Raw genomic sequence first — 26,696 nt, forward strand, 5'->3', positions numbered from 1 at the left:
CATTAATTGATTTATTGATAATTATGTTAATTTTATTAATTTATTTTCTGTTGCGGATTGTGGGTTTATAGGGGAATAGGGTGGGAAGTCATTTAATTGTAAATAATACATTTTTTTAATGTATTTATTGGTATTTATTTTTAATTAATTATGAAATATTTTTTAATTGTTAATTAATTAATTGGTAATTAGTAAATAATTTGTATTATTAGGTAATTATTTATAATAATCAATTTTTATTTGTATTTTAATTGATTAATTATTATATTATATAAAACGGTTAATTACTTTTAATTAATTTGTAATTGGTATTAATATTTAATTTATTTTTATTCATAAATGAAGTATTTACTTTCCCTACTGTTGCACTCACTGGAGTGGGAATAATAATTTTTACTCCTACGCTATCCAACGCTTTCCCTACTGTTGCACTCTCTGGAGTGGGAATAGTAATTTTTACTCCTACGCTATCCAACGCTTTCCCTACTGTTGCTCTCTCTGGAGTGGGAATAGTAATTTTTACCCCTACGCTATCCACCGCTTTCCCTACTGTTGCACTCACTGGAGTGGGAATAGCAATTTTTACCCGTACGCTATCCAACGCTTTCCCTACTGTTGCACTCTCTGGAGTGGGAATCGTGATTTTTACCCTCCCGCTATCCAATGCTTTCCCTACTGTTGCACTCACTGGAGTGGGAACAGTAATTTTTACCCCTACGCTATCCAACGTTTTCCCTACTGTTGCACTCACTTGAGAGGGAATAGTAATTTTTACCCCTACGCTATCCAACGCTTTCCCTCCTGTTGCACTCACTGGAGTGGGAATAGTAATTTTTACGCCTACACTATCCAACGCTTTCCCTACTGTTGCACTCTCTGGAGTGGGAATCGTAATTTTTACCCTCCCGCTATCCAACGCTTTCCCTACTGTTGCACTCCCTGTGGTGGGAATAGTAATTTTTACCCCTACGCTATCCAACGCTTTCCCTACTGTTGCACTCACTTGAGTGGGAATAGTAATTTTTACCCCTACGCTATCCAACGCTTTCCCTACTGTTGCACTCTCTGGAGTGGGAATAGTAATTTTTACCCTCCCGCTATTCAATGCTTTCCCTACTGTTGCACTCACTGGAGTGGGAATATTATTTTTTACCGCTACGCTATCCAACACTTTCTCTACTGTTGCACTCACTGGGGTGGTAATAGTACATTTTACCCTCCCGCTATCCAACGCTTTCCCTACTGTTGCACTCCCTGTAGTGGGAATAGTAATTTTTACCCCTACACTATCCAACACTTTCCCTACTGTTGCACTCACTTGAGTGGGAATAGTAATTTTTACCCCTACGCTATCCAACGCTTTCCCTACTGTTGCACTCTCTGGAGTGGGAATAGTAATTTTTACCCTCCCGCTATCCAATGCTTTCCCTACTGTTGCACTCACTGGAGTGGGAATATTATTTTTTACTGCTACGCTATCCAACGCTTTCTCTACTGTTGCACTCACTGGGGTGGTAATAGTAAATCTTACCCTCCCGCTATCCTACAGTAAAAATATTGTTTTTTTTAATTTATATTATGTTCATATATATATATATATATATGTAATAAAAAATTAAATTGTATGTTTTTTTAACTTACATTAATTTAGTTATTAATTTTAAGGGTATTTAAGTATTTTAAGTATGTTTAAGTTAATTATATTTATTATTTCATTAATTTTCAATTACTTTTAAGACATAAAAACAAAATCGATGTTTTGACTAACTATATTTTTTACAACAATATTTTTGATTCAATATTTTTGTACTTACCTGTTTGGAGATAGGGATTTGATATTTTTGCATTCTATATTTTTTCCTCGATATTTTGGTAAGTCTATATTTGTGTCATCGATATTATGTCAGTGATCCCATTTGCAACCATCCCTTTACCTACTTGCACAGCAGCGGACCTTCTCTTAAATAGTGGACAGGGCAGCAATCCCTTTCTCAGACCATTATAACAGAGTTTACAGTGTATTGAAACTCTGTTGATAGGAATCACTCACAATAAATGTCCAAAACCGGATTGTCCAAAAGCAAAAATCCAGGGTATTACATGTGTGGAACCCATTTGCTACAACTTCATCAATGACATCACGTACCTAACCATTGACATCAATGGAATCATTATTAATAGGTAATCTTTGGTTTGAGTGCGTGTGTTATTTACTGATGATGTTTAGCTAGGTAATGCTATTTTGTTAAAATTAAATACCACGCTACCTTCTGACAATCCTTAGGCCTATCCCCAAAAAAACACAACCCAATGTGCATGGCATTTGTTGGTATCCAGCCCTGCCTAGCCCATGTGTGGCCTTAGACCACTGAACAGAGCCTTTGGTGATGTTTAGTGTGTATAGATAAGAGCACATTTTTGGTCACCATGCATGGCACCAAAACACTTGTCATGCAGGCCGCGCTATAAACTCCCATTCTATCAACAATACACAACATAAAATTGGAAGAATCTCTTTATCTCTCAATGCTCTCTGCTCCCCTCCAAGCCAGGTGGCAACACTATCCAGGTTCCTGAAGGGACCACTGTTTCCAGTTATGGGTGTTTTTTACAACACAAACTGTTTTTTAAAAATCTTTGAACCTATAGATACAGCTATTCCATGCTAATGTGCAGTTACACAGGCACGAATCAGATTACCCCTCTGGTCATCACCCGTAAAACCAAAACACTTTTTAAGTTGACCATACCGTCCGACTCTTGAAATGAAGCTCAGTCTATGGCGTATTGTTGCACTCCTCCACCGAAATACACTGTACAGTAGTGCTGAAGCAATCAACCAAGGCCTACCTATGAAAATACAACCACACCAATTGCTGTTGTCAAGGTTTGTTTAGTTTGTTTGTATTTGTTTGGGTTTAGCAAAACGTTATTGTTGGGAAAGCAGCCAATCACTCTAAAAAACATTTGCTAAATGTTCAACTATTTTTGGGGGGTCTCAAAAGAAGCCTATTGCTAAAGTAGTCCCTGCCACTCAAAGGACCTACTTTGAGCATCAATGTTCTCTCTGTGAAAGGACAGAATGCTGTCACTCACAGTGAAGGTCGCCAATTGCTGAAGTGGGTTTACCCACTGTCCAATGTTCTATGTAGTAGTGGGCTGAAGAAAAATGGGAATTACACAATATCAGACGAGAGGATGATAAAGAACAAAGAAGACTGGCTGAAAGTCCCTAGAAATAAGAATATTATTCAAATTTTTTCAGTTAAATCAAAAGGTCTTGACTAACGCCAGAACTATAAATCCTAGGTCTGAGCACCCACATCAGCTGCAGTGATAACAAATGAATATAGTAAAAGTTCTCAGACAGTACCGCAGAAAATACAAAGGAGCCTGCTTCTTACCCTGAAACATGACAGCATCACCGTGGCCTTGCTGCTGCTTCTCATGGAACAGCCGGTAGCAGGCACTGGGGCTGGCCAGGAGAAGACGGAAACCCTAGTTAAATAAAAAAAGACAAGCACTGGTGAAAATCAAAAAACGCTGAAAAAGTTAGGGACAAAAAAGTCCGTCAATGATTTAGTTTATAAAAGAATGCCATCGTTCAACACGTTCCCGTATGCATTCTAGACAAAGATGTATAATGAAACGTGGTAAAGAAAATGTCCCAACTCTCGAGGATGCTAATTGGTCATAAGCCATCAGAGCTCCAATAATATCGCCTTTAGTCCTCTTTCAGCCTCTTGGGACTTCCTTAATGTTCTGAACAGAGGAAGCATACTAGTACTTGAAGCGAAAATCTCTCTTCACATGACCTCCGGTCAGTAAGATTCTTGGGGCCTCATTTATGAAAAGTGACGCATCGCTGCGTGAAAACAGCGATGCGTCACTTTTCACTGCGCACTCCTTACGACATTCCTGATGCGTCATATTTAATGTATGACGCATCATGTCGCAAGGAGTTACAGATACGTCAGTATTTCTAACGTATCTGTAAGGGCAAAAGTGACGCATTGCTGGAGTGTGTCACAAAAGTGACGCAATTCCAGCAATGCGTCCTTTCACATGGGGAAAGCCCCATGTGAAAGGGCTTGCGTCAGTCTTACGCCTGCTGTGAGGCAGGCGCAAGATTTTGACGTAATAGCGTCCTAAAAGTGACGCAGTGAAATCTCCTGGGGCCTTATTTAAGAAGGTCTTGCGTCAGTTTTGCGCTGCTGATGCGTCACTTTTTGTGACGCACCTGCGGTGTAAAAAATGCGCCTCGTTGCGCCATATTTAAAAAGTGACGCATCTAGGTAGATGCGACACTTTTTAAACCCCTGCGCCACATTATACCTGCGTCAGGTATAATGTATGCAGAGGGGGCGTTCCCCCGCAAAAAGCCTCGTAATAGTGATGCAGTGAAATCTATGAGATTTCACTGCGTCACTTTTAGGACGCTATTGCGTCAAAATCTTGCGCCTGCCTCACAGCAGGCGTAAAACGGACGCAAGCCCTTTCACATGGGGCTTTCCCCATGTGAAAGGACGCATTGCTGGAGTTGCGTCACTTTTGTGACACACTCCAGCAATGCGTCACTTTTGCCCTTACAGATACGTCAGAAATACTGACGTATCTGTAACTCCTTGCGACATGATGCGTCATACATTAAATATGACGCATCAGGAATGTCGTAAGGAGTGCGCAGTGAAAAGTGACGCATCGCTGTTTTCACGCAGCGATGCGTCACTTTTCATAAATGAGGCCCATAGATTTCACTGCATCACTATTACGAGGCTTTTTGCGGGGGAACGCCCCCTCTGCATACATTATACCTGACGCAGGTATAATGTGGCACAGGGGTTTAAAAAGTGACGCATCTACCTAGATGCGTCACTTTTTAAATATGGCGCAACGAGGCGCATTTTTTACACAGCAGGTGCGTCACAAAAAGTGACGCATCAGCAGCGCAAAACTGACGCAAGGCCTTCATAAATAAGTCCCTATGAGATTTCACTGCGTCACTTTTAGGACGCTATTGCGTCAAAATCTTGCGCCTGCCTCACAGCAGGCCTAAGACTGACGCAAGCCCTTTCACATGGGGCTTTCCCCATGTGAAAGGACGCATTGCTGGAGTTGCGTCACTTTTGTGACACACTCCAGCAATGCGTCACTTTTGCCCTTACAGATACGTCAGAAATACTGACGTATCTGTAACTCCTTGCGACATGATGCGTCATACATTAAATATGACGCATCAGGAATGTCGTAAGGAGTGCGCAGTGAAAAGTGACGCATCGCTGTTTTCACGCAGCGATGCGTCACTTTTCATAAATGAGGCCCATAGATTTCACTGCATCACTATTACGAGGCTTTTTGCGGGGGAACGCCCCCCTCTGCATACATTATACCTGACGCAGGTATAATGTGGCGCAGGGGTTTAAAAAGTGGCGCATCTACCTAGATGTGTCACTTTTTAAATATGGCGCAACGAGGCGCATTTTTTACACCGCAGGTGCGTCACAAAAAGTGACGCATCAGCAGCGCAAAACTGACGCAAGGCCTTCATAAATAAGGCCCTTGGACCTTAAATTGGGGATGGTCAAAGAAACCACAGACACACTGTCGTCCTGTCAGGGCCATGGTAAAAGCAATTCTTACAGATTTTATTAACATGGGGCATTAAAGACACAACCACAAGCACGCAACCCTACCCCACAATTTTGGAACTATCAAGAGGAGGAAATTCCAAAGAGGAGATTGTACTGATATCGCTTTTAGGTCTATCTAGGGCCCCACTATAGAATCAGAAAACCTCGCCTCCAGCTCAAATTGAGGGTGAATGTGTATCCTCGTGGTGGGGTGAAGAACAGCACATTCCGCCAAAGAATATGCAGTCTCACAAGCCCAATTTAAGGACACGGCGCATTCATAGAACTGTCTAGCTACAGCTTTACTACATAATTAGAAACCTTAGCCATATGCATCAATCATAAGGAATCATTGGTGTGCCCCCTATAATCATGATTAGATCAATCAGAATGCTTTAATGATGCAAGTTCATGCCATTCCACAGGAAAAGGTGAGGGCAACTAGCTTGGTTAGCTGGAACTTCGCCAGCTTAAGACAAAAACCTGAAGACAAGGACTGAATTAGGGTCATCAAAACATTTGAAATATGTTGCTTTCAGGGACGTATAAAAGATACAATTTGATGGATTCACAGCTTATTGTGTGTCTGCCGTAAAATGAGGAAAGGGTTGGCCTAGAGTGGCCATAAATTCAGATCTCCATGGCCCTTACTGTATAGGTAAAGTAAACGGTATTCTAAATGGCAATTTACAGCATGGTATTCATAAAATTAGTTTTGGAAACTGGAAATGTTCATTGCTTACTTATCTATGGGCTGATATTCTGTTAGATCTGAAACCCTCAAAATATTACAAACCTTAATAAACTCATAAAAAAGGTATGTCCAATAAAAGTGTGGCAGGTAATATCAACAAAGATACATATATTTAAAAGACACTTGATAGCACAATATAATACAATGCAAGCTGATTTATTGAGCGTGGCTAATCACTCACAAGGGTATCCAGGTCCTGATAGAGGCTGCCCTGATCAGGTGAACAGACAGGCCTTGATTTCTTTCCTAAAAATTCAAAAGATAGGATGAGGTCTGTGGGTAAAGGGCAAGGTAGGAGAAGGTGTGCCTTCCGCTGTTGCTCCGGGAGATGCAGACGTCTGGAGGGTTGGTGTAAGTTCAGGTGGTGGTGATGTATGCAGGTCCTTGATTGTGAAGGGATTTTCAGGTGTAGCTCAGCATCTTGGATTGACATCTCAGCTGAATAGGGAGCCAGTGTAGTTTCTTGAGGTGGGGGTGGGGTGCGTCAATTTGGAATGTCAGGGATGAGTCTGACTGCTGCGTTCTGTATTGTCTGCAGTCTCTTGCGGAGGTGAAATGTGATTCCTACAAAGAAAGCGTTGCTGTAGTCCATCCGGCTGGTGACTAGGGCTTGAGTGATGGTTTGTCTGGTGTTGACAGGGAGCTATTTGAAGATCTTATGGAGCATTTGAAGCCTTAACAAGCTGGCTGAAGAAACTGCGTTGATCTGTTTTTTCATAGTAAGCTTGCTATCCAGTATGTTGCTAAGGTTGCATGTGTGGTCTGTCGAAGTGGGTGCTGCTCCAAGTTCTGTAGGACACCTGGAGTCGTATCACGGAGATGTGTTGTACACGAAGATCAGCACTTCCGTTTTGTTTGGATTGAGTTTTAGGAAGTTGTTTTTCATCAAGTCAGCGATGCCCATCATGCACTTGTGGAAGTTGGCATTCGTGGTAATGGCAGTGAGAGGATCACCTCGGTGTTGCCTGCATAGGATATGATGTTCATTCTGTGGGATCTGACGATGTTGGCCAAGGAGGTCCTGTGAATGTTAAACAGTGTGGGGCGGAGCGACAAGCCTTGGGGGATGCCACAGATCATGTTCTTGGGTTCGAGGTGAAAGGTCGTATGTGGATTTTTCGGGTTCTTCGGGTGAGCAAGGATGTGATCCACTTGAGGAAATCTCCTTGGATTCTGATGTGATGCAATTCCTTTTTGTCTTTTTCCGTAGTTGGTGGTGTTGGTTTAGGAATGACTTGAATGTGGCTTAGTTTGTGGGCAGTTGAGGAATGGCTGCTACGAGCACTAAGACAAAATGACTCCTGCAAATGTTGGGAGATAGTGAAATTGGAACACAGTGGCCTTCCTATGAACCTAGACCAGGGAGTGGGAGCTATAGTGACGTAGAAACATTTCCGCTTTGTATGACAACTGTAATGGTACTGAGAGTAATTTCAATGAACAAGCTGAAAATTACTATCTCCAGGACTAGAAGCCAGAAAAATAATTTACAACAGAAATAGGATACTGTGCCGGAATTTTAACTAGGGCTGGGTAGAACTCGCAGAGTTTCACTCTATGGAGTTCTGCAGTTACCAAAAAACTCTGCAAGATTCTGTGGATTTCCATGAGCGGTCAAATTCTGGTCTGCACTCCTGCTTTTAAGCACAAACAATATCTATTTTCAACAGCCATAAACCACAGGAGCAAGATTAGTTGCTCCAGACAGGTTCAATTTGTGATATATTACAAGCTATGGGGAATACATCTATTTTGCACACAATACTCTTTCCTTCTCATCTAGGCACCTCACAGAGTTGGTAAGAGAACAACATTTCTATAAACCATAAAAAAGGGGAGCTGTAGTTAGATGAACATTTGGGACCATAGCGAGGACCCCGGGGCCACAGAAAAGACACATGCAAGTGTTTTCCTGGTATGTGACCTGCTTGTTCCTCTGAACCCTTCCTTTCAGTGGCTGGATTCAATGGCTAGCCGTGCCCTGACAGAGAAGGAGGACTGGCAGGCTCATCTGAATTGACAACAGCTTGAAAGAGGTCGGAAGATGCTGGAGGAGACATGGTGGTGGATAATGACTCTGGTTCACAAAATGTCTAGGTTGAGAAGTGTGTTTCGGATATTACAGGTATTATGCCAAGAGTGTTGTGTAGTGTGCTCAAGTTTCTTGAAGTCAAGATATCCATGTCTCCTGATTACTGATCTTTTAAAACAGACGTGGGCCAAATTAAACAAACAATATGACATTATATGACAATAAGGATATTCAGGGACAATATATGAATGCTAGTTAGTAAAATATGCCAATTCACTTCCATCTATCAACGTTTACAATATTTACACTTGAATGCAACTTATCACATATGTTCTCTCTGGAGTTTACTACAGATTGCTTGCCTTATAAATTATCACTTCACACCTAAGGAACTCATCACATCTGTCTGTGAGAGGATGGTGGACTTGAGTTTCTATTTAACAGAATGGAAAAGTACTTTAAAAAATTAATGTGGGATCTCTCAGTTTTCCTCACATCTGCAATTAGTAAGGTGCAATCCCTCATATTAGCTGCTCTTAAATGATACAACTGTATACTTATCCAAAGGTACATTTGTTATTTCTTTATTATCTGAAGTTGTTTCACTTCATGTTAATGTAAGCTGATATAAGATTCTCCTATCTTTTTATTGTTTAGCATTTTGATCCTTTACTCACATTACCTGTCTCTTAGTCCTGGCAATCACATGCAGTCACATCTCAATGCACTGATATTGCATCCTGTTTGTCAATGGCTATCCTTTGATGCTCTTTATCATCTTTCTAGCCCCCTTTTTTCTCTCCTACCATCTATACATTTTTTCTCTCTCTCCCATTCTTCATTTTGACCTTGTCCTAATATGTATTTTGTGTTTGCCTCGTCAGAAAATGCACTCACTGGAAAAAAGGAACCCTGACCCCTAATTGTGGTTCATGTTATTGGATGATTCAGCATCTTTAAATCACTCACACATTGAGTCTGTTAGAAGTGATGTTCATGTTCTGATCCTGAATTTCGACCCCAAAATATCCAAGGGACACAATATCGAGGACACAATAGATATAAAAAAACAATATCGAAAAGTAAGTAGGTCTAGAATGTTGATATTCAACTCCACAAATATGTGCCTATCTGGTACATATATCTTCAAGGTAGATAGGCGGAGTTAGGAATAGTACATCTATACTTCCCTATATGCACTAAGGTATACAGACAAAATATCGACTCCAAAATATCGACTGGACATAATATCGAGTTTTAAATATAGACTGGACAAAATATCGACTGGGCATAATATCGACTACAAAAATATCGTTTTTCAGGTAAGTGAAGTAGTATCGACTGTATAAAATATAGATAGCAAAAATATCGAATTTTTAATAATATATAATATTTTATAGTGTATTTTTATGTAATAATATGTGTGAAAAGTGTGTATTAATGTTATAAAATATTTTATTAAATGAATTTTGTTTTTATAATATTTGCGTAATGTAATTCTGTAGCGGGTTGTGGGTTTATAGGGGAATAGGGTGGGAAGTAATTTAATAATAATTAATTAATTAATATATGTTTGTTAATATTTTTAATTAATAATTAATTGATAATTAATTAATATTAATTAGTTAATTAATTAATATAATTTTGAACATATTTTGTATTAGTAATTAATTGGTAATTAATTAATTGTAATTAGTTAATTACATTAATTAGAGTAAATTTTTAATATATATAATTTTGTGTTATTTTTAAGTAATTAATTGGGAAAAAATAATATTAATTAATAAAATAATTACAGCTAATATGCTAATATATTTACTTTATTGTTATTGTTAATTAATAATTAATTGGTAATTAAATAATATTGATAAATTTTGGGTAAAGGAGCATTTTTAGGGTTCAGGGTCAGTTTTCAGTTTTAGGGTAAAGGGGTATTTTTGGGGTTCAGGGTCAGTTTTCAGTTTTTGGGTAAAGGGGCATTTTTAGGGTTCAGGGTCAGTTTTCAGTTTTAGGGTAAAGGGGTATTTTTAGGGTTCAGGGTCAGTTTTCAGTTCATGGGTAAAGGGGTATTTTTAGGGTTCAGGGTCAGTTTTCAGTTCATGGGTAAAGGGGTATTTTTAGGGTTCAGGGTCAGTTTTCAGTTCTTGGGTAAAGGGGTATTTTTAGGGTTCAGGGTCAGTTTTCAGTTCATGGGTAAAGGGGTATTTTTAGGGTTCAGGGTCAGTTTTCAGTTCTTGGGTAAAGGGGTATTTTTAGGGTTCAGGGTCAGTTTTCAGTTTTTGGGTAAAGGGGCATTTTTAGGGTTCAGGGTCAGTTTTCAGTTTTTGGGTAAAGGGGTATTTTTAGGGTTCAGGGTCAGTTTGGGGTTTTTGGGTAAAGGGGTATTTTTAGGGTTCAGGGTCAACAAATAAGATTGTAAAAAATTATTTTTATTATTTTCATTTATTATTTAATTATTATAATTTAATTTAAGTATTTTTAAGTATATTTTAGTAATTAAAATTTAATATTAATTTAATTTAACACTGTTTTTAATAAAGTCGATATTTTTTACATCTATATTATTGTTAACGATATTTTGTACTCGATATTTTTGTACTTACCTGTTTGTAGATACAAACTCGATATTTTGACTGTCGATATTTTGTCAACGATATTTTGGCAAGTCGATATTTTGACCCTCGATATTATTTCAGTGATCCATGCACTAACCTATCAATATTTTTTTTGCCTCGATTCTCTGTCATGGATATTCTTGAAACACGATTTCCAGGGAGTTGATAATCAGTAGTAAAATCTGTTCTGATAAGTTTACCATCGATTAAATGCTTCTCAATGGTTTCGCTGATTTCTTACATCTTACAATCACAAGTGTATTGTGTTGCTGTGTGATAATAATTATCATCCCTTACAATGAAAAAGTGGCAGAATTATTGTGCCCTATTCACACAACTCCTTCTCAACTTCCTCATTAGAGCATAACCCTTTCTCCTGTACATTTCTTACCTTTTCAAATAACCAGTTTTCATTACCTTTAGACCGTCAGCTGGAACAAAGGTCATGAATTCATCCACATGGCCAACCAGCAGCCAGTCGACATAGAGCTCCACAGGGGGCTGCACCTGCTGGGCATAAAGGAAGTCTCGTACCACCTTAGTCATCCTTCTGCCGGTGTTCCTGATATGCAGATGTCAAGAAGAAAGCTCTGAGTTAGGACAGTGGATGTGTGATTGTCTCCCAAAATCAAGGCAGAACTTATAAAAAAACATTTATATTAAAGTTGCATCAGAGTTTGATTCCAACAAACAGAAGAACCGCTTGCGCAATTTCACCCAAATTCTTTGAGAACTTAAGGGCTCATTACGATGGTGTAACGATCGCCACCGTCAAGCCGGAGGTGGCGACGGTTATGCCATCCAAACGAGAAATACCCCCGCCATTTTATGATGGCGGTGGTTATTGCGGCGGAAGCAAAGTCCGTCTGCCGCTTTTCCACTGGTCGACAATCATTCTGAGTGCCAGCCGAGAGGTGCTGGGCCAGTAATATAGTGGCGGTGCCTAGCAGGCACTGCCAGCCATATTATAATGTGGGTGGTATACTGGCCCTTCCATGGCGATGCCGCCATGGAAGGGCTGTCAGAGAATATCTTTGGGTGCCTGTTGCAGGCCCCTGGGGGTGGGGGGTGCACTTGGGGGGTACCCATGGTACCCCCATGCAGTCCCTGCACCAAGTGGCAGGCACCGCGTGGTGCCTGCCACGTGGTGCAGGGAAAGGCTGTGCATGCCCTTTTACCATTGTGGATGGTGCCGTAGCCAGCAGCACCGTCTGCAATGGTAAAAGGCCAGTATGCGCCCGCCAGTATGGCAGGCGCTTCCTAATTGGTCGGGTGGGACTGCTGCACATCTGGCGGTAGGTCCCATCACTGTTGTGGGCGCGGGCAGACTGATGTCCGCCCCCCCCATCATAATGACCCCTTACTATCATCAATAAATAAGCATTTTGGCAAACAATGCCCTGTAGACGCCTGCTGGCTTGACATGTTCTCCAATAGCGCCGCAGCAAGCCTGGTTCTTTTACTTAAGCATGATGGTGTTCCTAGATGACAGAGTAAAAGGTACGACTAGCTTAATGGGTATGGAGTCTGTGTTGTGAGTTAAAGATTATACCCCGTTATTTTCCCCTGGCAGATTTCACCAAATGAAACCAAGTGAGGCAAAATGCTAGGGAAAAGGTCACAACGTTTCGCTGATATAAATATTGAATTCAGATATTATGCATCATATCCCAGTACAAATTTGGAATAGGAGATACTTGTTGTACCTGGCTAATATCTAGTTATTGGTATTTAACGGGTGCAGTAAATACCACCCTCTATTCTTAATACCTCATGTTCGAGGGCTTAATGTTTTGTGATAAACTGCAATGCTTGCATACTGACATTCATTCCTCTGTGCTGTGCATAGGAAATGGAGCAAAGATATATTGCCCCATATGTGGGTAGCACAAGTTATTTAGCAATTTCTCATTTTTGGGTGACACTTTTAGACGTCTCTAACGCCTCTCACTACAAAGCATCGTTTTCTGACCTAAAATCCGGAAATCTTAAAGCTCTGTCCTTGTATTCTCGTCTGCTTTGTTCTTCCTACGTTGTCATTAACGCCTCCTCAGTTGGATGAGGACACTCATGGAAGATTCAGCGATGACAGTGACTGAGGTCAGTTCATTTTAAAAAGAAAGAAGTCACACACATTTTAAATGGGAAAATGAAGGATTGCTTTGATTGTTTTTGCTGTGAGAGCGGATCTCAGATTAAGGAGTTTTTGCCTGATTTAAAAAAATAAATAGGTGGTCAATTAGAAATGGAAAAATAACCGAAAACGTCATCTTAAAATAATGTTTTAGCTGTATGAACACTTGAAATGTACGTAAATGTAACTGGTTATGGCTTAGCACGTTTTCACAGAGGCGGACATATTCATACCTCAAAATCCGTAAAAGGTGGAAGTACTTTTTTAAGGCAAAGAAAACAACAGGTCACCAGTGAGTTTGCTCTAACTCAGACTTGTCATTGTGAGGCAGCCAGAGTTTCACATACGTGAGAGTAATGTTTCCAATCAGAATCCTCCCCAGAGGATACACCTTCCCTCTGACTGTCACTGGGGGGCTGACTTCCAGGTTACCGAAGGAGTCCAGGCTGCTGACCTCAAACGAATTTTTTGGTTCTCTTGTGACATAACCGAAATCAGGACCCTTTGAAAACAAAAGCAATTATATGTACATTAGTGACATGCATCAGCACACTATATTTCTATAGAAAGTCAGTCACCAATAGGAATTTTACCAACGCTTGCTGTGCCTCTCTCCAGAAGATAAAACAGTACAGTAATATACACCTCAGGAGAGTAACTGCCCTCCATGGGAAGAGGAGTATCCCAAAAGAAGCCCAGGTGATATCTTTGATATCGAGATTGGGCAAACTCCATGGAAGTGAGACCTCCATAAAGAATTATACAATATTGCGGAAGCACACAATATGTCTAGGAACATTGATGGGCTGTCAAACTCTAGGAAAAAACATAAGAAAAGGATTCATCCTGATAATTTAGGATAACCAATATCAATAAACAACATCACTGAGAAAGAATATGATGCATTCTGAGAAAGATCTAACAGTAATAATACTTAAAAAGAATCATGACTCCTGGGTGAACAACTGCAGATATGCTGCTACCTGAGGATTCCAAAAATCGAAACAAACATGATCTCCCTGGAAATGTATAGGATAAACATTCAGTGGGGTGCTTGAGGTTACCATTTTGATGAAGACACAGCAGAGAGGATGCAGGAGGGTAGATGTAGGCACTGAAGTTCAATATGGGCGTGGGTGAGCCTGTCAAACATTTGCAGTCCTTAAATCAGTCAACCTTAGGATGCTTCTCTAGAGGGCCAGCTCAGATTCTGCAACAGTCTCCAGCAGATGTATGACGGTACAACACGTACAGTCACAACGCATCCCTTTACCACGCATTCCATACAACGCAAGTCGTTACCACGACTTGCGTTGGGGGTGCGGATTTCGAATAGTATACTTTACTATTCTAACACCAGTCCCCGTGGACCCTAGGGAAGGTGTTGGGATAGTAAATTTACTATTTTTAATCCTTTAGCGCCCTCCAGCGCAAGTCGTGGTAACGACTTGCATTGTAAGGGATGCGTGCTAAAGGTACCGCGTTGTAAAAACTTTGTGGTAAACGATGTTTACCGTCTCCAGCAGAATGTTGCCTCTGTCTATTGTGAAAACTAGTGACTGAATGTCAACTCGGAATTCTAAGTCAATGAGGAAAGCCTTCATTTTGAGAAATAGGGAGAGTTGGTACCAAACAATGTTCATCTTCTTAATCTGGGTTGTCAAGTTAAGATTTGCGCCAATGCAAACTCCGAGAGATTTGCCACCATCAAAAAGGTGTGGGATGACTCTCCTGATGTTCTTTGCCAACACCCATTCTTGCATTTTGTTTTTTTTACTTAGCCTTCTAAATGATCTTGCCTAGGGCAGGAAGGTGAGTGAATGGAAAATAGTTTTTGAAGTCAAGGGCAAGGTTTGGCCTTTTTAGCTGAGGGATGGTCCATCCAGTAGCAATGGAGTCTGGTGGAGATGCCTTGGGAAAGGAAGACACTGACTTTGTTCAAGAGAAGTCTAAGAGCTTCGACCGAGATATTTCACATTTAATGGAAAGAGAAGATGTCATACCTTATGAAGTGCAAGCCAGAAGATCAACCAGCTTACAAAATGTCATTGAATGATAGGGAGGTAAAGCAAGTACATTTGAATGTGCTTTGTGGTGGTATTGTGTTATGGCAGGCTGTGTTTTCGTGTTATCAATGCAAAATGAAGATTTTGTTGATATTCTCTAAAACGTTGTTTACAGCGGTGCCTTTTTCCATGGAGTGTGCAGGTGGTGGATATGGCATGCCGATGACAGTGATTCATGGCTTTGGGGAGTTCTTGCTTCTGCTGGAAGCTTCCCTATATTGGCGGTGTAGTAGGCAACCTTAGCATTCAAGCTATGGTTCCTGCAAAAAACTGTTGTTTCTTCGGCATTGATATGTATGTCACCTGTGCTTGGTTTTATTTCTTTTTCAGCATTCTGGTGCTTGCTTTGCTGTTGATGAGCTCCTTTGAACCATGTTGTACTTGGCCTGATCTTCCTAAATCAACTCCTGAGAAGAGTGTGGGAATTTACTGTGAATTAAAAAATTTAAAGTAATATGGTTTTCTTAATTTTTTTGTGATTGCAGACTCCATTTAAATAGCCATGCCTACTCATAATATTGTACAACACTGTATGATTTGCAAAGTCTTGCAAAACCTTATTCATGTGTCAGCAGTAGTAATTGTGAATCCTGAAACTGCTTAGTCACTGTTGTATTTTTTTTAATCCTGTAACATTATGAACGCCAATGTGTTCTGTCTTTCTTTTATTTCCTTCTTCCCTCTGGAGAGTGTATAATACTTCAAACCAGTAAAAAATGTTTATTAAATGCTTTTCTTAAAAATACTATATATTAAGGGGCTTATTACGATAGCGGTTGGAAAGCCTCCGACTTTCAGTTGAAGGCTTTCCGACCGCCATCGTTGGTTTCAGTTCCAACTGGCTGATTATGAATCAGCCGGTCGGATTTGAAACCAGCAAGTCATCCCGGCTTGCTTCCGACAGGCTCAAGGCGCCTATTGGCCAGTCTGAGGCCGGCATCTAATTCCAAAGGGCGGTCTTTCCACCCTTAGGATTACGATACTCGGTTTCCGGCAGGCTTTCCATGATGAACTTTCTGGTATGGAAAGCCTGTCGGACAGCGATTATGGGGGGGCCTTGCAGGGTCCCCATGTGTGCATGGCCTCCGTTTTGGGGCTGAGGGGGCACCTATGTTGCCCCCTGTTAATCCCTGCACCCTATGGCAGGCATCTTGAGGGGCTTGGCATGGGGGTGCATGGATTAACACAACCTATCATTTCTCCATGGGAGCCTGTACTACGGCCGGTTTATGGCAGTAACATGTGCTCCCATTGGGGAATGTCGGAATGCGACCAAACAGTGTTCAGTCACATCCAAATCAGGCAGTCCGGACCGCCGACCGGTTGTCAGTCGGTCCTGTTTACGAGACCGTGTCAGGGGGACGCAAGTCCTTCCAACATCTTAATCAGCCACTCAGTGTGTTAATAAATGCTTGGACCATTAATAATTCTCACAGATGGAGGCAACACTGTTGCTCTATTCTGAAAATTATAACAGTTAAGCATATATCAGACTTCTTGCGGGCTATTTTACTTAAAAACTACAAATGCATGAGAGTGTGGCTGAGGAGAGATAGAATGAGGCTAATGTTGGTATAAATATCTAATGAAGATCATATTGAGTTGAGATAGTCTTGGAATGCATTGATAGGAAATCGTTTGAATAAGTAGGCGTCTTGCTTCAAAATCTGCAATCGTCAACTCTGGGTTAGTCTATAGAATTTAAAGTTGACATTGATGGCTGAGTAGTCAGTTCAATCCAAATGTCATGGTTCATGGCTGGTAATAGCAGAACAGAACAGATGATGTCCTCGATGTTGCCCCAGATATGCGCTGGTAGCATGACACTCTGTTTGATGTTGTCGGTGTGTAGCATATTGAGAAAGGCTTACTTCATAATCTTGGCCTGGGAGGTTGAAATCACTGAGAGATTATGCACAGCTGGATGAGGCTGTATAGATAAGGTCATCTCAGTCTTAAATGAAGTGTTGTTTCCAGGAAGCCCTGTAGTTCAGTTACTAGGTCTTGCAGTGGAGTGTTGAATTGGAGAACAATTTCAAGAATGGCAGAAGCTGGAGCTTGCAGGGTCATGATGAGTGGTGGTTGAATGCAAGGATTCCTCCACCTCCCTTCTGAAGAGTCAATGTTTGCAATTGCTGCAGGATCAAGTCATGGAGAATGTGAACTATATCAGCAGCAGAAAGGGTGACAAAACTGTTATTCAAGGTAGTGGATGGATTAACAGAATCTGACACTAAAGCAAAGGACTGTATGTGTGTGGGGGTGAGTGCATGTTTGTGTGGTTGTGTGTGTGTGTAGTGCTGTAAATGCCGAATCTGTGAGTAAAGTGAAAGGAATTGGATCCTGCTGCCTGTGCTCAGTGGTGCTAGACTATTTTCACTGTGGAGGTGCAGAAATCAATCAAGTACTCTGCAAAATACGGCCCAACAGTCACAGCTCTCGGCATAGCACGATTTAATGTGCACTGGTAAAGCCAAGTTATCCATGGTTATCTTAAAACTGAATTTTAGAGATTTTTTGTTACCCAGCACAATGCTACTCGTTTTATTGACCTCTGGAGGATGAAAGGTTGTGTCATCCCACCAGGATTTAAACCTTTGATCATGGGGCCACACACACATTATATATAGTGAATGCATCAATTCACTCTCACAAGACATCCTTCATGGGGGGTACTGTAGCACCCATCATATCCCTAGTTCAAGCTCTTATGTCTGTGTTCTGCCTGAGCTGAACCTCCTTTGTGAACAGTTTCTACCTGTGCTGGTGTTTGAGGGAGGATGTGCAGTTGCTCAGTGCTGTTCTTTGTGTGTGAGGGTATCTTGCACTTCTGATCTTTGTGTTGTGCATGTGTGTATGTGAGGGGGGAGGCAACCAGATACTGCCCATGCTGTTTGAGGCGTGGGTTTGATTGAAGGAGGTTTGGTTTATGAGTGTGGCTGAGTCTTATTTTATCCAGTGCAGTGTGGAGTATCAGGTTCATTCTTCTATCTTCGGATGCACAGTAGAGGGGTAAATGTAATTTCTTTCTGTAATTCAGTAAAGGGTAACATCATTTCAGTTATCTCATGCACATTAAATGCAGGATAATCCATTAAAGCTTTTTCAATTGAATGTTAGTAATGTGATTTAAGTAATCCACTTCTGTAACCTAGTTATTCGTTTAGATATTCTGAAAGGGCCTAGGCATCATCTTACGCTAACTTTAGCGTACTAAGCTATACAGGAACATAAACAGAAATAAAAATAACAAGGGTCATTAGAGTCCAATCAAGTGAAGAGAAAACGTTTACACTAGTGATTTTCAACTTGCGGTCTGCAGACCCACACGCCTATTCAGAGGGTCTGCGGCTCCATATGACCTGTAGTCATGATTTGCTGTAAATATCAAAAACATTTTGATCCAAATAACTCTAAAAGATGGTTCTTCCTACAGGATAACAGTTTCTTCAACTAACAATTTTATCTACATGAAGTCTACTGTATTGCTTCCCATTGTATATATATATATAAATTCACTAAAAAAAACATAGGTTTTAGGCCTTATATAGTTAGGAATTAACATATAAAAAAACATTGAAATTCCTCCTATATAGTTAGCTGGACATTTTATTGATATAAAACCTATGAAATTTAGCTGGACATTTTATTAACATAAAACCCAATGAAATTCCATATATAGTTAGTTGCAATAACTATATATCGCGCACCCGCAATCCACTGCTGATGATGTCACATATTACATCATTCATGACATGGTCAGTGACATCACTGATGACATCACTGATGACATCATCCAGTGACTGTGTGTTTCTGTAAAGTTTAAATATGTTTTACATATTGAAGAATGAGTGAATGTATAAGTGTCTGGATGAAGGATTTAGTAGGTGCGTGACTGACTGAGCGAGTGAATGAATGTGTCTTACTGAATGCATGGGTTAATGACTAAACTGTCTGAAAGTGTGCATCAATATGTCTGTTGTTGTGCAAGCTGCTGCATGTGTTGATCAGTAGCTATGCGAGTGGCTATATAGCTTATTGATTGGTTGCCCAAGTATTTGTATGGAAGACTGAGTGTGCGTGTAACTGGCTGGGAGGCGAGTGACTATGTGCAGATCAATGTGTACTTGTATAAGTAATTGTATAAGAGAGTAAGTATGTGTTAGTATATGTTTGGAAAAGTAAGGTGTTCTGTGTTAACTGTATAGATGAGGAAATCGAAGTGTGATTGATTCTTTACAGGACTGACTAGGTGTGTGAGTAACTCCATGGATGAGTGGCAGTGTGTGAGTGTCTGCATAGGTGTATGAGTGCATATGATAGTGTTGTAAAAATGAGTGACTGTATGTACGAGTGATTGTATGGGTGAATGACTGAATGTGTGCGTAGACGTAGGAATCAGTGAGTGCGTATGTAGTAACTGGTATTGGTGTGTCATGATGTCATCAGTGATGTCATTTGAGATGTCATCAGTTATGTCATCAGTGATGTCATTTTAGATGTCATCAGTGATGTCATCAGTGATGTCACTGACCATGTCATGAATGATGTAATATGTGACATCATCAGCAGTGGATTGCGGGTGCGCGATATATAGTTATTGCAACTAACTATAAATGGAATTTCATTGGGTTTTATGTCAATAAAATGTCCAGCTAAATTTCATAGGTTTTATATCAATAAAATGTCCAGCTAACTATATAGGAGGAATTTCAATGTTTTTTTATATGTTAATTCCTAACTATATAAGGCCTAAAACCTATGGTTTTTTTAGTGAATTTCATTGGTTTTTTAAAGGCTATTCCTAACTATATATAGTGTATAACCTTTGGTTTTTTCAGTGAATTTCATTGGTTTTTTAAATGCTAATATATATATATATATATATATATATATATATATATATATATATATATATATATATATATATATATATATATATATATATATATATATATATAATATTCCTAACTATATATAGTGTATAACCTATGGTTTTTTCAGTGAATATATATATATATATATATATATATTTTTTTTTTTATATTACCTACTGCGAAAAGGTAGAGGCGGCTCTGGCTGCACCTCGTGGTTGAGTGTGTAACCGGCAGCACGAGGGTGACGGAGGTTTGGTATATATATGTTATGTTATATGCTGTTTTATACCGTACTGTAACTATTTTGTAAAGAACTCTGAACAAGTGCATTCTGTTCCAATTGTAGACACAGAAAAGATGCAAGGCCGATTAATCGTCAAGGCTCGATATTAGCATTCTCTTGAATTCACTAAACTAAATTTCCAGCAAGGACCTCGGGATCCGAGCATAATGAGCATTCAGACTCATCACCCAACGCACTAATCAATGTGTAATACTCGCTCGGGGGTTAGTTAAATAAAATGTGAAAGCTGTATTAATAAAACCTTTTGCTGTCCAGCCCAGCCTTTCAATCCCTTTCCAAGCACTGCATAATGCAGATACCGCAAATAAATTATAGATGAAACTCCAATCATATGTTTATAAATACACTAACATTAGCATTTTACTTCCTCATAAATCTGCACTTAACAACGCTCCACTCTCAGATATAAAGCCCGGTAAAACAATGATATATTCTCTGCCGCCGGGCCTTGGACGGCGGCCCAGGCGAGAGCAATAATATAACCCTGCATCCAAGTTTGTGGTCCGTGCCTGTTCCTGTTCATGGTTGAATGTGTAACCGGCAGCACGAGGGTGACGGACGTTTGGTATGTATATGTTATGTTATATGCTGTTTTATACCGTACTGAACTATTCTGTAAAGAACTCTGAACAAGTGCATTCTGTTCCAATTGTAGACACAGAAAAGATGCAAGGCCGATTAATCGTCAAGGCGCGATATTAGCATTCTCTTGAATTCACTAAACTAAATTTCCAGCAAGGACCTCGGGATCCGAGCATAATGAGCATTCAGACTCATCACCCAACGCACTAATCAATGCGTAATACTCGCTCGGGGGTTAGTTAAATAAAATGTGAAAGCTGTATTATTAAAACCTTTTGCTGTCCAGCCCAGCCTTTCAATCCCTTTCCAAGCACTGCATAATGCAGATACCGCGAATTATAGATGAAACTCCCATCATATGTTTATAAATACACTAATATTAGCATTTTTCTTCCTCATAAATCTGCACTTAACAACGCTCCACTCTCAGATATAAAGCCCGGTAAAACAATGATATATTCTCTGCCGCGGAGCCTTGGACGGCGGCCCATTCATTCCAAGCGCGGCTTTTCAAACATTACTTCTTCGCTCATCCCCCCTCATTTAAAATCCATTTTAATTTTAAAGATGCGCGCGGCAACCCTACTGGTATACTTACTCATCGAGGCTATGCATCACAGAGTGAAGGCGGGGGTCGGAGGGGGCAGTAAAACAATGATATGTTCTCTGCCGCCGAGCCTTGGACGGCGGCCCATTCATTCCAAGCGCGGCTTTTCAAACATTACGCGGCCCATTCATTCCAAGCGCGGCTTTTCAAACATTACTTCTTCGCTCATCCCCCCTCATTTAAAATCCATTTTAATTTTAAAGATGCGCGCGGCAACCCTACTGGTATACTTACTCATCGAGGCTATGCATCAGGGAGTGAAGGCGGGGGTCGGAGGGGGCAGAAAATTGTTTAATCTGGAGATAAGGTTCAATGTGGTCACCACCGCTGAACAGTGGCGTAATTACCAGATCAGCCCCGCTAAAAATACACTCAGGGTGCCCGTGTTGTTGCATTCACATTGAAGGCTTCCCCCAGGCAGGGGGAAGCGGAAACCAAGTCCTCCCGGCCCCACCCACAACCAGGCTGCGGCAGCCATCTTGAGGCGGCTCGGGCCGCGGCGGTGATTCGGGGGTAAAACGAGGGGTGGGCACCCTCGAAATCGAAATAAAACAGATAAAAATAAAAGAGAGAAGCCCCCCAAGCCACGCCCCCCCCAAAAAAAATCGCGAAAAATCGCGGGGAGCGCGCACGCGTTCGCGCTTATACATATATAATTGATTTCTCTTCTAATTTTCTCAGGAACCACTGGAGGGATTTACACTATTTTACCAAAAGCGTGATCTGCATACCAGACACTACCATTTTGACAAGTTTGGTGTAATTCCCTTCAGCGGTTCAAGCTATAGCTGAGTCTAAAGGTCCTATGGAAATTAACATGGGGAAAACACGTTTTGGGACCCCCTTTTTTCTCAGCCCCCTCTTGATGAATCCCCCCCAAATTTTCAGGGAAGGAGCGGAGCGAGCCATCTTCTTTGAGAAATTTGCGAAGATTCATCAACCAGGGCCAAAGTTATTCCCAATAGAATGTTGGGGATTTCCTATGGGAAACCGTCCTAACTATATATACCTACTGGCTATCGCCAGTAGGTAATATATATATATATATATATATATATATATATATATATACATATATATATATATATATATATATATATATATATATATATATATATATATATATATATATATATATATATATATATATATATATATATACTTTAAATTAAGGCCCACTCATTTTTTAAAACGATTTTAGACAGATTCTGATTGCTAGTTTAGGAAAGTGCATGTTTGAATGTGCTCAGTCACTTTCCACATTCTAAAACTCTGCGACCTGAACAAGCAATCAGCCTTTGATTAAAAACTCTTAAATTGCTTATGATTTTCTAGAAAATCATACACATCTGCACACTAGGAGCACCAACATTGTAACCTCTCTGTGATCTATTTGTGTTTACACAAGTAGACTTCTCGAAAGGCACATCCAGGTTGCATGTTTACCCATCCACTGCAGGCACGCACAGACTCCGAGCACCTAGACTTATTCTACTGGAAAGGAGGCGTGTCTGCTCTTTTCAGCAGATCAGAAATGATTCCACTGGCACTTCCTGGTAGGCAGCATGTACTCTGATATAATGAGCACCTAGGGGCATATTATCAAAACAGGCAATACAATTATATCCGCTTTAGCGGCAGAAAACTGCAGCTAAGGCGGCGAGAATGGGCTTGATAATATGCTCTATGGAATTCCAATTGAAGCTCATGTTAGATGTGCTTCACATGTGCGTCTTTTTGCTATTCCTGACGCTGACGTATAAAGTGGGGGAGAACTTGATGAAAATTAGGAAGTTCCTGACATGTACAACACCTTACACAGTATATTGTTTAGTCTGCCCTTGCGGACTGAGATACATTGGCAGCACGATTCACCAAACCAAAATTTGCATATTAGAACACTTACGGGCCATAAATAAAGGGGATGTGAACTATCCTGTGGCAAGACATTTTCAGAGGTATCATGATAGCAACAATGATGTTTTATCATATTTTGCTTTAGATCAGGTTCCCATGAGCGTAAGAGGAGGTAAGAGGAGGTGACAGATTAATGAGGCTACGCAGACTAGAATCCAGGTACATAATAGACCTCTGTACAAAGACACCGGACAGTCTAAATAGTCATGAGGAATTAGCAGTTCATTTGGGATGAAGGGCTCTTCATCCCTTACTAAGATACATTCTGCAAAGTGACCGTACATGTAACTGATTAAAGTAATTGGGTAACAGTAATTGTTATAAAGGCTGAGAACTGAGAATTATTGCTGAGTATAATCATTTCTGTGCTAAAGTGTAATATAGATGAAATATGTATTATTGTTAGAACTGTGAAGTTAGTTAATTTATTATTTTGGGATGCACGTTTTGTAATATAGTTGAAGGACAAGTGCACACACTAGCCCATACAGGGCGTGATAGAACAGGAGAAGTTAGCCCATACAGGGCTTAATAACAAGCTTGTACAGTATCCATATGGGGTCCATAGTACAAATGTCGTAGATGTGGTGTAATATAAAATATGCATTATACACCGTTACAAGATGGCGCTCATGAAAAGTGTGTTGTATTATGATGACATTTGTCCTTTGTTAATGTTCATGATATTTTTTTTGAATGTGATCACATGCTTAACATATAGAATATGGCCGCGTCCGACATACCCTTGTACCACAGAGGAAGGCGTACGGTGCGTTTGAAAGTCGAATAAAATCAAATGACTTTCTCCCCGCGAGTGCTGTGTCTCTTTTGGTAAAGGAAAGGGACGAGGAGTGTAATACATTGCGGCAGCACTTCCCGCAAGTACAGCACCCATGCACGAGTGTGTTAACAAAGTGCAACCGGAGCGAGGATATATATATATATATATATATTCACTGAATTAGCAGTATGAGTGTCTGTATGGTTTGGTGGGAGTGTTACTTAGCACATAGATGCATCAATGACTGACTCACTGTTTGTATGTGTTTTGAAGACGGCATATGTGCAGGACTGTATGGATGGATGATTGTGTGTATGGGTGTGTTAGTGAGTGAATGACTGTCTCATTAGTGTCTTTATCAGTAACTACATATGTTTCAATCTAGTATATGTGAGTATTGATGTATATGAGTGAGTATATGTGAGAGTGAGAGATTGAAAGAGTTCTTGTTTAAATAAGTATGTGATTGTTTAAGATAGTAAGTATGAGTAAGTTTCCTTAGAAGTAAGGTGGTAGTGTGTGTATAGCTGTATATGCAAATAAATGGATGTTCAATAGTTTATTTGCATGTGTGTGAGTAACTTTTGGATGATTGTCGGTGTGTAACAGGATGTATAGGTGTATCACTACATATGATGAGTGAGTATATGTATGAGTGACTATATAGAACTGTTGGTGAATGTGTATATAGATGGTGGAATTATTGAATTGGTTGTTGTAACTGGTATGGGTATCTCCATTTTTAAAAATTTTTTAATTTATATTTTTCAATATGTGTTTCATGGGTTACATTACAGTGAAAGGAGGTCTGTCACTCTGTCACAAGGATGATGTCATCAGTGATGTCATGAGTGATGTCACTGACCATGTCATGAGTGATGTAATATGTGACGTCATCAGCAGTGCATTACACGCGCAAGTTATAGTGAGTCCAACTAACTATAACGTGGAATTTCAATGGTTTTATGTCAGTAAAATTTCCAGCTAACTATAACTGGTGTGAAACCTATGGTTTCTTCAGTGAATTTAATAGGTTTTTTAAATGCTAATTCCTAACTATAACTGGTGTGAAACCTATGGTTTTTTCAGTGAATTTCATAGGTTTTTTTAAATGCTAATTCCTAACTATAACTGGTGTGAAACCTATGGTTTTTTTCAGTGAATTTCATAGGTTTTTTAAATGCTAATTCCTAACTATAACTGGTCTGAAACCTATGGTTTTTTCAGTGAATTTCATAGGTTTTTTTAATGCTAATTCCTAACTATAAGTCTCACTTTATAAGTAAGACTGTTAGCGCTCTAGTTGTTTAGAACACTCTGGTACATTCTGTCATTGGGCTACAGTTGGGCTACATCTGGCTGATATTTGGGCTACATTTTTTTTTGTCTCTGGTGGCCATCTTTGGGCTACATTGGGCTACATTTGGGCTACTTTTTGGCTCTAACATATATATAGCCCAATGTAGCACAATATATATTTTTTTTAAAGTTAATTTTCGTAAAAACCACTTGAGAATAGGGCTACCAGTCCCTACAATTTTTCCCAATTTTTTTTGTTGCTTTGGAGCGCTCCCGGTGCGCGCCCCGGGGAGCGCCCCGAAAAGCGTACTTTTATAAAGCGCCCCGGGGAGCGTCCGTTAAGCGCCAATATCGCGAACGAAAACATGATCGTGACGAATCGCGTAGCCGCATCCGCATGATACGCATGGCGTAAGCGCACCTGGAAGCACTCAAGCGAATACGATCACGCAACGTAAACATCCAACGCGCTTACGTGACGCAACCCGGGGCGCGTAGCGTAAGCGCGTCCGGTCATGTGACCTGAAAATAACAATTTTTATTGGTTCATACCAGTTTTGGTTTCATAATGATGAAGCCCCTGGTCATGTGACCTGAAAATAACACTTTTTATTGGTTCAATACATTTTTGTTTTCAAAAGGATGAAAGACCCCACCTTTTTTCCTTATTCTGACTTTGTCCTTTGACTTAGGAAGACCTGTTTGTAGCTCTCTCTACTTTTTTGCTCAAAATAATGGCTTCAGTAGTAGCAGCAGCTGGTGCATCTGCACCACCACCACCACCACAACCACCAAAAGGACCTCCTCAAGATATCATTGGTGGTCTTCAAGAAGAGGAAGAGGAGGAGGAGGAGGAGGGGAGTTCAAGATGGCTGGAAGAACACAATACCCCATACCAGCCAAGACCACACATTATTTGGGAGTTTTTTACTCTCCCAGAAGGAAAAAAAAAGTAAATGCACCCAAGGTCAGTTGCAAAATTTGAGGCATGGAACTTTCCAGGGGAAACCCAAATAAAAAATATTCATTTGGGAACTACACAATGATACGCCACATGCAGCGCAAACATCCTATAAACTATTCTGCTGCAGAAATGAG

General features: G+C 40.2%; 1 protein-coding gene across 1 annotated transcript in view; it reads right to left on the reverse strand.

Annotated features, from left to right (window-relative positions):
* LOC147711064 (protein-arginine deiminase type-3-like) overlaps window positions 1-26,696 on the reverse strand; it is a 533,984-nt gene that overhangs the window by 39,601 nt on the left and 467,687 nt on the right. Inside the window, exons 11-13 of the mRNA XM_086921887.1 lie at window positions 13,513-13,667; window positions 11,449-11,593; window positions 3,405-3,498 (exon numbers count right to left, since the gene is read on the reverse strand). Coding sequence (XP_086778013.1) covers window positions 3,405-3,498; window positions 11,449-11,593; window positions 13,513-13,667 — 394 coding nt within the window. The remainder of the gene's footprint in view (window positions 1-3,404; window positions 3,499-11,448; window positions 11,594-13,512; window positions 13,668-26,696) is intronic.

Source organism: Lissotriton vulgaris, chromosome 5 (genome assembly GCF_964263255.1).
Source record: "Lissotriton vulgaris chromosome 5, aLisVul1.2, whole genome shotgun sequence".
NCBI classification, from domain to species: Eukaryota; Metazoa; Chordata; class Amphibia; order Caudata; family Salamandridae; genus Lissotriton; species Lissotriton vulgaris.